Source organism: Haliotis asinina, chromosome 3 (genome assembly GCF_037392515.1).
Source record: "Haliotis asinina isolate JCU_RB_2024 chromosome 3, JCU_Hal_asi_v2, whole genome shotgun sequence".
Lineage (NCBI taxonomy): Eukaryota > Metazoa > Mollusca > Gastropoda > Lepetellida > Haliotidae > Haliotis > Haliotis asinina.
Genome location: NC_090282.1, coordinates 48,313,249 through 48,327,292, shown reverse-complemented (window position 1 = coordinate 48,327,292; position 14,044 = coordinate 48,313,249). Strand labels below are relative to the sequence as shown.

Genomic DNA, 14,044 nt, shown 5'->3' with positions numbered 1-14,044 from the left:
GAAGACTTACATATATATGTTAAAGTCTTCCTAAATGAAGTCAGAAGAAAATACGGCACTAATCCCTTAACTTATAGGGTTGTTCTGTATAAATACCCAGATGCAAAAAGGAAGTCTAGTGGGGACAGACACAACAGTGAATACTTTATCAAATGCGCACACTGCTGTGATGTGACCCAGTTCTCCATTTAGACATTCGTGTAGTAAAGGGAATAGGTCGGCTCACTGTTTCCACTGTGAGCTTGTGTTAATTGGAGACGGGTTGTGTCATTTTGGGTCTGGTGTTTTGAAATGGGGGGTCTAGATCTTTGTTATTGGTATTAAATACTTATTTATTTTGAAGTGATTTAGAAACCCCATAGTATATACTACTACTCTTGTTCATGATTTCCATGGAAACGATTCAAACTTAATCAAAGAAGACATCAAGTAATTGTCAGATTATTTGTCCCTTCAAATATGTGAGGACCGGGGGATATGTCATACATGTGTATCCCGGTATTGTAATGTTCTATATATCACATACTTATTCAGATGCTGTTGAAGACCCACCAAGTTTTCCTTTTCTGTCAGCACAAAGATAGAGTTACTTCTCTTGACCCAACTGTAACTAAACTGTTTATGACAGCTCAACCAAACTTGGTACACTTGTTTGCTATGTTCACCATGATTATTAGGTGTGCTTTTTAGGGGTTACACCAGTGTGTGAATTTTAATTTTTGTGGTTTCCATGACAACAAGTTTGACTTCGACTGAAATTGGTGGTTGTGCTGTTTTCCGAAGCAGAACTTTAGAACCATTAGCTATTTCTTCTCCAAACTCGGCGCGTAGATAGGTCTGTTTATATACTGGTGCCTTTCAGTAGGTTGGGATTTTTCAATAAAATGTTTCTTTTTCTTTTTCATTGCAACAAGTTCAACCTCAACTGAATTTTGTGGTAGTGCTTTGAAGAGAATGATAGTAACTTTAGTTCATACATCTGATAAGTGAAAAACATTAGCCAAAACACACCTTTTCAAGAAACATGTACATTACATCAAGACGCAACCTCATGCATTTTCGGTTTTTGCATGTGAAGGGTCGTGTATATGCGCTTTGGACGGTGAGTTGTAGGGTAAAAAAATGCAGTGTGGATCTGCACTGTTGTGAATTAAGAAAAATAGTTGCCATATTCGGGCATTGTTCATAGTTCGAAACATAGCTGTGTAAATTCAGATAACTTATCTAGTTTATGTATGTAGCAGTGTTATATATATTCGTAAAACTCATAAGTTCAATCATAATTCATCATGATCATGATCAAATCAAACATCATATTTCATAAACATCATTATCTGTTCCATGTTGTCTCAGTCTTTGCCGTTGAATGCCGCCTCTATAACATAACCTTTTCCTTCTGTTTCCTGGAGCCCTGTCAACAGGGATTTCCCTTAATTTCCTCTCTATTCTTAGCCAGGTAACCCATTCTTTGGGATTTTCCCTTTTCTATTTATAGGTCACATCAAAGACTTCCTTTGATGTGCTACCTACTTCCTTATTGGCTATTGTGTCCTCTGACCTCTTACTTCCTTTGGCCACCTGTTTTCCACCTCACTCCACTTGCTGTTGTTGAGCTGGAAACATATTTCCCTTCCTCAGGTATGGCCATTTTTCTATCTGTTTCCATCTGCCTCTATATTTCATAATTCTCTATCAAAAGGTGCAAAATGTCCTTCAAATAATAAAAGTATAATAACAAAAGTATTATTTAATTGATAATCATATTTATTGAGTTAAAAATATTAAATTATAAAATTGGTGTATATTTAAACATGGCTGATGCCATGTGCTCAAAGTTTATTCCATAGTGCAATATCTTTTACCTGGTCTCTGATATCTTAGATAATATATTTAGCATAACTTACTGTGATATTTAAAACTATTTAATATTTGTTAAAAATTATTTACTTGGTTAAAGATTTTATGACTCCACTTGCTGTTGTTGAGCTGGAAACATATTTCCCTTCCTCAGCTTGGCTCAACAACAGCCTCATCCAGCACTGCAATAAATCATATTATCATCATCATCATTGTCTGTCCTCTTGAGTCACAGCCCAGAGCCAAACCATACAAGCACGGCTACAATTTGGCGCCCAACGTGGGGCTGCTGACTTCAAGACTCATCTTTCACCTCCATACTCATCTTCATTGGAGTGGAGCCTATATGGATGAACTCTATTAGGAGGACTATATGGTGATGAACATTTTGTATTGCATTCTGAGGTGGCACAAATTGACATTTTCTGGGGATTATTCTTGGATGTGTGTTTCATGGATTGACGATTCCTCTTGGGCAGTAAGTACTGTTTGTGCAGGGACTCTGTGAGCCCACAATATATGACTGCCGTTCAGCAGCAAGCTGACCGTACATGATACTTAAGACTGTACTTATCCATGGAGAACTGTTTCCTTCACATCCATATATGTGCCCCATGAACTTTTGCTGACTATATATGTGGAATGAACTGTTGATTGATTTATCATTCTTGTCATGATTATGTGTCATTCAATGGCTTCCTGAAAAAAAAAAAAAAAAATCAAGCATTTTATTTACAATTTTCATCACATTTCTATTTCTATAACTTTGAACAGATTTCTATTTCTACAAGGTTGAATAGATTTATATTTTTACATTGTCCATATATCTATACTTTTACAGATTCTGCAGCTGTAACTTTCATTGATTTTCATAGATTTTATTCTAATCAAGTAAATAATTTGTTGTAAAAGTTAAAACATCTTATATCACAGTTTCAGTAAATACTTGCAGCAAACAGTTATCAAGTATAGCAATCAGAAATTAGTTTACTGGTATAAGGGTAAAGTTATTGCACCTTATTCACTCTCTGATCTCTTCTTCCTCTGACTGTTTCTCTCGGCGTTCTCGGGGTTTTCTCCCGCGTGTTCTCTACCGCTCTGGAGATTGTCCTTCCCTGCTTTTCGCGAATAATATCACGTCACATCTTGTGTTGTCTTGTTTCTTCATTCATTGATATTCATCATACCATTCTCACAGTGTGGTGAGTTACTGTCACCTTGGCTACATCTTGATTACATCTGATATGTATATATGTTGACATCACTTTTGATGTTTTGACTGTTGGTAAGTTTGTTGGTCTGTTCCTGCCTTGGAGTTACTACAGTCCCTTGTTCATATTGGTTGCCCTTGGTGGTTATGCTTTATTTGTTGACATCTTGGTGATTGCATTCCAATTGTATCTTCAATTTTCCTGTTTACACCTAGGTGTTTACATTTATTGGTGACATCTTCCTGTTTATATTCCATATTACTTTGGTGTCTCACTTCGGCGTTTCGCTTGGCGCTTGTCCCTGACAGTCACACCTTGGTACAAATACACTCTTGTCCTTGAGGACACACATTTCTGAAAAACATTTTAACTGTGTCTCAGATTATATATCTGGCATAGTTTGTCACTTTATATTCTGCATTGCAGAGTACCTTGATCTTTGACACAACATAGCATAATCACTTATTAACTTTATACATCCAAACTTAGTCATAACCATATATTCCAGTCTCTTGCATCCCATCTTGTATCCTTTCTGGAGGAATTACATTCTTCATCTTCACCACGACATTTACTATTCTTAGGCTTAGAAAGTAATGTTGCAAATTGTTGGATCTTAACTTGTGAGATTCTTTTTGCCTTTAGTTATGTACATTGTACATACTCAGTTATCATCAGTTACTTTTGATACTTCAACATTACACCATTACACTTTGTGCATTAAGCTTGAATATTACTACACTTACCTGGTTGCTTTGGACTGCTTCACAATGGCTGAACACAGTTTGGAACGTGTAGACCCAGACGTTGTCGAAGCTATGGAATGTCTGCAACATCTTCCTAGGTCCTTACGTACTGGAGTTCTGCATCGGCTAGCAGATGATATCTCCAATCAAATGCAAAATACTTACTGTATCGGGGCTGAAGGTGGGCACCCAATGAATGTGACTCACTCTATACCACCTCCAGCTTACAGGAACACACCACTGCCTCGTGGACCCTCCCAGTTCTCTACAGTTCCTAGGAGTTCTGGGGATGATTTCCCAATCATGCAGTTGGAGGAGAGTCCCTTGCTGAATTTACCTGCATCATTATCCAGGTCGCAGGGCTCTATTCCCATTCCACGCCTTGTTCCGCCTCAGGGCACATCAACACCTTACCCTCAGGGCATTTCGACACCATACCCTCAGAGTACCACACCATACTCTACCACTGTACATACTGCAGACTGGCCTCAGCTTTCAGCACCAGTTCCAACACCACTTCACATAGGCTCTCATCAACCCAGTGTTCGTTGTCCTCCTCCTTTACAAACTAGTCAGACAACATACATGCCCATTATAAATTCACCCAGTCCAAAACTCTCTTCCTTTTCAGGAAATGGGGCTAAGGGTGAGGTGAGATACTCACAATGGCGCTTGGAGATTGTTGGTTGTCGCAGGGAGAATTCTTATTCTGACACTGCAATACTTAATGCTATGAGGAGGTCTGCTAAGGGTTCAGCGGCTGGTTTACTTTGTGGGCTATCAGAGTCTGTTTCCTTGGACACTGCCCTTGAGCAGTTAGATGTGGTCTTTGGAAACGTCATGCCTGGCGAGACTCTGATGGAGAAGTTTTATACTGCTCGTCAAGCTGGGACCGAATCAGTGGCTGAGTGGAGTTGTCGTCTCTGCGAGTTGATCTCAAAGATTGAGACATCTGGCACACTCCCTCCTACTGCAGCTACTGGTCTGCTTCGAAGCCGTTTCTGGATGGGTCTTTCTCGTGATGACCTGAAGCAGGCAACTCGTCACCACTTTGATTCGGGTCTAGAATTTAACAAGCTCTTGCTTGCTGTTCGCCGAGTTGAAGAAGAGTTGACATCCCCTCGAGAAGCGCATCTGATGCAATCATCTTCATCGCAGCCAACAAGCCAGCAGATGGATGATGTGATTTCTCGCTTAAAGGAACTGAGTAAGGATCTTAGAGTCCTAGGGGAAAGGGTAAAGACATTGGAAAACCATGCCCATGGCAATTCTCAACATAAAACATTGACAAAACAAAACAGTTACATAAATAAGTCCAAACCCTCTGGGAATTCCTCTTCTCGTTCCCACACTACTTCCTCAGGTCCTTCTATTGGTTCCTCTGGTCCTGTTACTGGTTCATCTGGTTATTCAGGTTCTTTAGCTACCTCACAACCAATTTCCAGTCAGACATATTGCTTTGATTGTGGGGCTCCTGGTGTTAAAAGAGGGCATTATGGTTGTTCTTTAAACTCCTAAGAGTTCAAACTATGGAGCGAGTGTTGGACTCTGAAAATAGCTCCAATCCAATCCCGTCAAATCTTGTGGGACCATCTAATGTAGCTACTGTGGAAGTTGAAGGTATTTCCTGTAGTGTTCTCTTGGACACGGGATCCCAGATCTCGAGCATGTCGGAAGCCTTCCATCAGCGGAATCTCAAACATCTTCCTATTCTGGACCTTGGGTCACTTTTAGATCTAAAATGTGCTGGGGATTGTAAGCTACCCTATCTTGGGTATGTTAATACAGTCATTGATGTTCCAAGTGACTTTCTTGGTGAAGCTGTACAGGTACCCTCCCCTATTCTCATCGTACCTACAACACAATATCACCACAAAGTGCCCTTAGTTCTTGGTACAAATGTTATGGATTATGCTTGCCGTTTACTGGGTTCACCTATTTCGAGTTTATCCTCGCCAGCATGGACTCGGGCACATCAGTGGCTTGTTAATTCTCAGGCTGATCTTGATCGTGTTGAAAGTGTGCGAACAACAAGTTCAATTACTATCCCTGCCTTCTGCAATCAGATTGTTACTGGTATTTGCAGGGGTAAGCCACCACAAAAAGGAAAACACTTCTTAGCCTCTCCTTCTCCTACACTTCCTGGTTCTCTTAACCTTGTTAATGGTATTGTGAACTTTAAGTCCAGTCAGTCAACAACTAGGGTTGAGGTTGAAGTCGCGAATCCTTCTTCTAAAGCAATCACCATTCCATCCAAGACAGTTCTTTGCTGCTTGGAGCAAGTTGATTTGCTTGAAGGTCTTCCATCCGATGATGGGCCGACTATTCCTGGATCTCCCGAACCACTTACTTTGTTCAATCTATCTTCTCTTTCTTCGTCTTATACCCCGAAACAAATCTCCCAGTTGAAGTCTCTCCTATCTGAGTTTGAGGATGTTTTTAGTAAGTCTGATTTAGATATGGGACACACAGACTTAGTGACACATAGGATTGAGCTCACAGACGAACAACCATTTAAGGAAAGACATCGTTGCATTCCGCCTTCTATGTATCAAGAGGTTAGGGATCATCTTAGACAAATGTTAGATGCTAAGGTCATACGCCCTTCTACAAGTCCCTATGCTTCTCCTGTGGTACTCGTACGGAAGAAAGATTCCTCTCTGAGATTTTGCATTGATTTTAGAAAATTGAACAAGCGCACCATTCGCGATTCATATGCTCTACCAAGGATAGAGGAGACCCTTGATGCACTACATGGCGCTCAGTACTTTTCGTGTCTTGATTTAAAGTCAGGATACTGGCAAGTAGAAGTTGCAGAAGAGCACAAACCTCGTACCGCTTTTACAGTAGGTCCATTAGGATTTTACGAGTGTAATTCGATGCCTTTTGGTCTCACAAATGCTCCAGCAACTTTCCAGCGTCTCATGGAACGGTGTATGGGCGATATGCATCTCTTGCAATGCCTAATTTATCTTGATGACGTCATTGTGTTTTCTAAGACCTTTGACGAGCATCTGGATCGATTACGAGCAATCTTTCAACGATTGCGTGAAAATGGCCTCAAGTTAAAACCCTTGAAGTGCCAATTCTTGCAGACCTCAGTGAAATATCTGGGTCACATCATTTCTGAGGATGGCATCACTACACATCCTGAGAAAATTGCAACCCTTCAGACGTGGCCAGTTCCACAAAATGTAGACAATGTTCGTCGTTTCTTGGGTTTCTCAGGATATTACCGGCGTTTTGTTCCTGATTATGCCAAAATTGCCAAACCTCTCACAAATATGTTAGCTGGACTTTGTGGAAAGAAATCCAGCAAGAGTAAGACAGATATGCAGTGGAGTTGGGGTCCACAGCAACAGACTGCCTTCAGTGAACTTGTGAGCAAGCTCAGCAGCGCTCCTGTTTTGGCATATGCCGACTTTACTCGTCCCTTCAAATTGCATATTGATGCTAGCAGTGAAGGCCTTGGTGCAATTTTATATCAGACACAGGAGGGTAACAAACGAGTGATAGCCTATGCTAGCCGAGGACTGTCTCGGTCAGAGCGCAATTATTCAGCGCACAAATTAGAGTTTCTTGCTCTCAAATGGGCCGTTACAAAAAAATTCCATGATTATTTGGACGGAGTGGTAAAAGGTGTCAATTCTTAGTTTGATGGTTGGAGTGGCAATAACATTGTTTGGTTACCATTTAGATGAGCACATTATTTTTATCCCCCCAGCATGTAATGCGGGGAGATATAGTCGACGCCTCGTCTGTCCGTCCATCCGTAATCATTTTGTTTTCAGAGCATAACTCAATATTTTTAGACCAAACTTGAAAGATATAAAGATCTCAACCTATAGTTGTACCTTTTGCTATTTACAGAGTTTTGACATTTTTATTTTTTTTGTTTTTCCATGGAACATTTTGGTGTTAGTCTAGTGATGGGGCAGGCTTCGTTTCCGGAGCAGAACTCAAAAAGCGTTCTATATACCTAGATAATTCAAACCAGTCACCTTCGTCAGTCTGGTAGCAATGCGGTAGCCTACGGATGAGAGATATGCGGTTCCAATCCTGCTTCAGAAAACATTTGTATTGTGAGTTTAATCTTGAACAATATTTATCAATTGATTTCAAACACTCATGTATCATTTGAATGTTGATGTGCATATAAAGTTAGGAAAAGTAAAACCTTGGAAGAGGTCTTTCTAGCGAAAAATAAAACCTGTCCCTCCAAAACAAAAACCTCAAATGCGGTTATTCTGGGTAAACAAGAGATGACCTAATACAGTGAGAAACGTACTTTAGGTTTATATAACTTTCAGTTCTCTCCTTCCAATCTGCCAATTGCACACCGAAACATTGACATACTGAAATCATAATTAGTAGTTTTAGTTATTTGAGAAGATTATTTTGCCATTACTGGGAATATTTATGACTTTTTCTTCTTTTTTGTTACATTTTATGAATAAATCAATGAAAACTTCCCAAATAATACTTTGTAGGGAATCAGATAGCATTCATGATCACCCTGTACGCACGGATGCATGAGTACCAATCTTTCTGAACCCATGTTGCTGTCAGTTTGGACACTTGTTATGTACTGGGTACAGATGTGTTTGCACGAACAAATATGTAGGTAAGCTGCAGAATGTGATGCATAAGCCTTTCTTGTTAAGTTCATATTTTTTCAATGTATTGTTTTGATACGGGTCTTGGTCCATGTAAGGGTACCAGTGATCTCCCTTATCTAACTGGCGTGCTTGGGGGAATGAACTCATCAAAGAGTCCGAAGTCACAAGAAGCTAATTACAATTTTTTTTATTTACAAGAGATAAAATAACAAAGGTTGCCACAGAGAGTCGGTACGACCCTCTGTCCTGAAGGCTAGAGCTGACCTGTGTTGGGAGTCTAAACCCTACTGATGGACAGATTGAGGTAGAGACTATTTAACTAATAAACAAAATGGGGTGTGTCCTACCAGAACAACTTTAATGACCAGACAAGGGGAGTACTTAATCTTTTAACACTATTCTAAGTGGCATTAATCTTGTTGGCACATTTACTGGATGCTTGAGTGATTACTCTGAGCTGGATCTTTAATGACCCTTAACTGGTGTTTGCGTACTTTGTGTACCCCTCTGATAAGGGGACTCAACCAAAAAAGTACTAGAATTTGTACTTTTCTGTGGAAGTGAAATCCCAAATATGACATATGTTGCATTTGACCACTTCCTAAATGGCATCGTGTAATCATAGCTTTCCGCCGTGGGAGCCGTGCCAATTCACACTTATCAGAGGGGTACACAAAGTATGCAGTCTAGACTACCAGTTGTCCAACTTTCATTTTTGTGGAAGTCGCGGTGGCTGAGCGGGTTAGGCGGCTGACTTTGTGTGCTGTCGATTAGGTGCCTGACTCTGAGGGTGTGGGTTCGAATCCCGAATGGGACTGAACCAAAAAAGTACTAGAATTTGTACTTTACTGAAGAAGTGAAATCCCAAATATGACATATGTTGCATTTGACCACTTCCTAAATGGCATCGTGTACTCATCAAAGCAATTAATTAACCTGTCTAGACATAACCTTTGTCTTAGTGAATGGTTTGTCTTACAGTGGAGTTCTGATTACCTCAGACTAGGATTTAACTCTAGAACATCTGTGAAATTGTGTGGTCATAACTTATACCTTTTTCAACAGAATGTCTGTGAGATAAGTTTTACTGCTTTTGACAGGAGTCTTTATCTAAGCTATTATGATACATGATGGAACTAATATTCTATATTGATATTTTCCTAAAAATTGATAATGTATTGCTTGTACTGGTTACAATTAATAATGAATTTTTGTGTGAATTATCATTTCATGACAGTATGCTAAATTGTTTGTTTTTGTAATATACATACATTTCTCACTTCCTGTTTTCCAGGGTATGGATCCTATCAACGAGAGGAAAGTGTTTGAGCTGGTTGTCCAGACAGTTTGTAAAAAGTCCACCTCTCAGTATTTTCTGCTGACACCCAAGGTAGAATGGCTGTTAACAAAGGATACTTTCTTGAAATTATCAAATCAAATGACAGAGGTGTATCAGCTAGCAGCAAGAAAATGGCATGTATGTCAGCTACTGACTTCTCTAGAAGAAAGAGTTTGAAAAATCATTCAACACTAAAACTAGGATTGCCTACGGTGCAAAACTGAGAGTCTTCAGACTTCCTACACACTCCTAGTGGCCACCTTTATATATACTGCGTCTGTCTGTCCGTCCGTCAGTCCATCTGTAATCATTTTGTTTACGGAGCATAACTCAAAAACCGTTCAATATTTTTAGACCAAAATTGATAGATATAATAATCAGAACCTTTGGTTGTTTTTTGCGATTTACAGATTTTGGGCATTTTTATTTGTTTTTTGTTTTTCCATGGAACATTTTGGTCTTAGTTTTACTCTGTTCATAATGGAGTGTTTGTCACAAATACAGAGATGTGGGCCAGACAATGTTGACACCTCAAATCATAGTTTTCCTTGCAACTGTTCCAGCTCCTGCCAGACCTGGAGTATGCAGACAATATGACAGTCCTTGGAATTTACAGTGGCCCTCACATGATGAACCATACAGAATGGAATGTCCGCAAGTTCCTTCGAAGACGAGAAAAACTGTCAGAAAGAGTTGTTTGAGGAGAATGACAGAATTCATGTAACATGATGAAAGGAATAGTTTATGTCCTACTGCATATATGTTTCTTTTCTGGAGCAGAACTCAAAAACTTCTTAATATCTGTCAGTAAAACTTGGTAGATATGTGTGGCAGGCCCTAAAGTGGCGCCTTTTTACAGGTTTTTATGATTTATTATTTTCTCGGTTCCATGAACACGTTGCTGACTTCGTTTCCGTAGCACAGCTTGAAAACCATTTTGAAAAGCAATTTTCAAAAGATCTTGGCAGATATATACGAGACAGATCTTGACAGATATATGGCATTTATATTTTTCTTGAATTCCATGGGAACAATTCAGACTTGGTCTAAAAACACAATAGGTAACTGTCTCATGATTTGTCCTTTCAAATATGTAGGGTCGGGGGGGATATGTCATCTTCTGATGACTCTTGTTCATGACTTCCATGGAAACAATTCAAACTTAGTCTAAGAAAACATCAAGTAACTGTCAGATGATTTGTCCATTTAAATGTGTGGGGGTCGGGGAATATGTCATCTTCTGAGGACTCTTTTTTTTTTGTTTTATCAAAGCTTTCAGAAATTTTCATAAATTAAGAGACTGTGTGTTGACTGTTTTAAAACAACTGATTGTGAACCCTACCTCTGCTCACCTTACTTTATATTACAGCAGAAAGCCTGACTCGATTTTTCTCTAGTCTGGAAACAAACACTTCCAAAACTATTGTGATGAGATGAGAACAAATGGACCAAATTGACATCAATGAAAAACACAAATGCAAGAAGTGACAAGGGTCTTAGTCTGGCTGCAAGATAGTGATTGGCTATATATGACCAAGACATATCACATTGAGGACAACACTGGCTTCTTATATAATCAAGATGTCATAAGTATTTTGTAACTCATCCTTCAGAAACACAGAGGTTTTCTCTTCCGTTTGCCTTGCATACAGTCATTACTGACACCAATGCATCTCTTGCATTGTATGGAGGTCTATTGTTTTGGATGTTGAAGCTCAGAATTATTTCATGCATGATGTAAAAGTTGAAATGTGTATTCACTGACTAATGTCTACACATCAAGGTGAGTTGCAATGCTTCAGTTCAGTTTCATGACTGAAAATGTATGGTCCTCATCCATTGTTTTTGTATTGGTATTCAGCACAGATGTAGGCATGTTTGAAATTACAGTGGAAGCTGTCTTACTAGGACTTTAAGTAGCTCAGTATTCTATATAATTCAGACTGAATTGTTGGTCCCGACAGAAGTTAAGTAAGTTATCATTACATATCATATAGGCTAATTCGGACTTCATGTAACTCGGATTTCCGACTGAAATGTCCGCCCTTCAAGGTAATTTACTATGAAAATATTACTAACTCGGACTAGCAGGACTGCCTGAGACGGAAGTGCTTTGTAGTTAGCCGATAACCGACTTCAAACGGATTATCAGGTCTGATGATAACCAATTAACAAAAGGAATTAACAAAGACGTTCAGCAAGCAGACACGACTCACTCAGTGTCATTTTGATGGTATGCGATTTTGTTATAAAAAGATGATACTCCAGTTTTTCTCATCAGTGACAAAATGCCTGAACCAATGATACATTGTATTTGTTGATTTCTGTGGAGAAGATTGAATCACATACGTTTCCATACAAGGGCATTACCCCGCAAAATAGCGAGTAACATGAAAACATGGTACGTCACTTCTAGTGCTCGTGCTTATGGACAAGACACGAAATGTGCGTTGCATTGGAAACCACGGACGACACAGCATTCTAACAATAAATTATTTATAAAAGATGAGGTGATATTTATTGATGAAATTACAGTTTTGATAATCTACTGATACGCAATAATGTCCATGATCATCTTTTGCGCTATTACTCCGAAAACACGTCACACCATGGTAAAAGTACCGTGCGTGCGTATCTCCTGGCCAAGGGAGCTAACTCTTGACTCTCACCAGTCCAATTCGGACTCCTCATAATTTGGACACAAAAGTCGGTCCCAGTCGAGTCCGAATTAGACAGCTTCCACAGTACTTGGTTCCTTTGCTATTCTTACTTCTATCAGCTTATCATTATGTTGCTAAAAATTCGGAAAAATTTCAAGTGCGTTATGGACCTTTGTTCCTTTTTTTGTTACAAAATATACTGTACTATATATTTATGATTGTGAAAGGGAATTTAAATGTTACACGTTTGTTCTCTCATTTTGTAACAGAAGATTAACAAAAACTCACGTCATACATGTACTTTAGCTGTTTTATGTGAATCTACTTGTTTTAATTTTCTGCTGGTTTGTTTAAATATTTCACTGTGTTCATCCACAAATAAAAGTCAACTTGCTGTCACTTTTGTTTAGTACTTTTACTCGGTTCTGCTCAAAAAGGTATTTTTTTATACGTCATTCGAAAAGGTCCAATGCAAGAACTATACACTTTAGGTTCAGTAATACAGGGCAGTCATGAAGAAAACCTAAATGAACATTAACGGTCCAATGCTGCGAGAAACAGTACATCACAAATGACAAGTGTTCCAAGGTTAAGGTCGCAGAGCAGTCTGTCCACTTCCTGTACACAGTTTGCAGCGTGGTGTTAGTTACGACATCAATATACACATGCTCTTCAGTCTCGACTTCGCAACATGTAAAGTGACTCATCACTGAAGATTACAGTCTCCCCCTTTGTAATGGCCATGGGAGATGTTCACGACACCACTGTCTGCGTTGTTGCCAGTGTTGACGTGTAAGGACAGGTCCTCGCAAAGGTTTTCTGGAACAAATACCAGCGTCACGTAAGCGGTTCCTCACAGTCTGATCAGCAATTGTCCTGGCTCTACCAATTTTATGGAGGATGCTGTGGTGAAGCTGTTCCGCAAGTGTCAAAACTGAATATACTTGTCCTGAGCGCACGTGGTCACATGGGATCAACCTGACCTGGGGCGATCACATGTTGACCCTTGCTGCTGGTAGCAATGCCAAAGTTTTGCTATGGTACTCTGAGACACATTCAGTTGCCTTGCAATCGCAGACTGAGACTCCCCAGCCTCCAAATGCTGAACCTCAGTATGTCTAGGCATGACTTTAACATCAAATTTGAGGTTGTCAACTACTACCGCAAGAGCATTGAAACCCCCAGAGTTTTATTGGAAATGATGCAGGGAATGTGCGAGCAAAAATGGAAACGCATGAATTTCTTCCGGTACCCAATTTATTGCATTTATTGAGGAAAACAGAATTTGGAGCATTTTGGTGAGTTATGCTCAATGACAATGGATTCAAACTCTAAGTGTTTGCAGACAGTGTTCACCATACATATACTGATTACATAGACACCTGTGATTCAAATCCGAAAAGTTAATACTACCTATGCGTTTCTTATTTATCCCCCAGTCATGTAATGCGGGGGATATAGTCAACGCCTCGTCAGTCTATCCGTCTGTCTGTCTGTCCGTCCGTAATCATTTTGTTTCCGGAGCACAACTCAGAAACCGTTCAATATTTTTAAACCAAACTTGACAGATAAAATAATCTGAACCTTTAGTTGTGTCTTTTGCTATTTACAG

General features: G+C 39.5%; 1 protein-coding gene across 1 annotated transcript in view; it reads left to right on the top strand.

Annotated features, from left to right (window-relative positions):
* LOC137278141 (structural maintenance of chromosomes protein 5-like) overlaps nt 1–12,831 on the top strand; it is a 428,573-nt gene extending 415,742 nt beyond the window's left edge. Inside the window, exons 24-25 of the mRNA XM_067810312.1 lie at nt 9,728–9,823; nt 10,336–12,831. Of these exons, the coding sequence (XP_067666413.1) occupies nt 9,728–9,823; nt 10,336–10,473 (234 nt within the window). The 3' untranslated portion in view covers nt 10,474–12,831. The remainder of the gene's footprint in view (nt 1–9,727; nt 9,824–10,335) is intronic.
* Nucleotides 12,832–14,044: the final 1,213 nt, after the last annotated feature.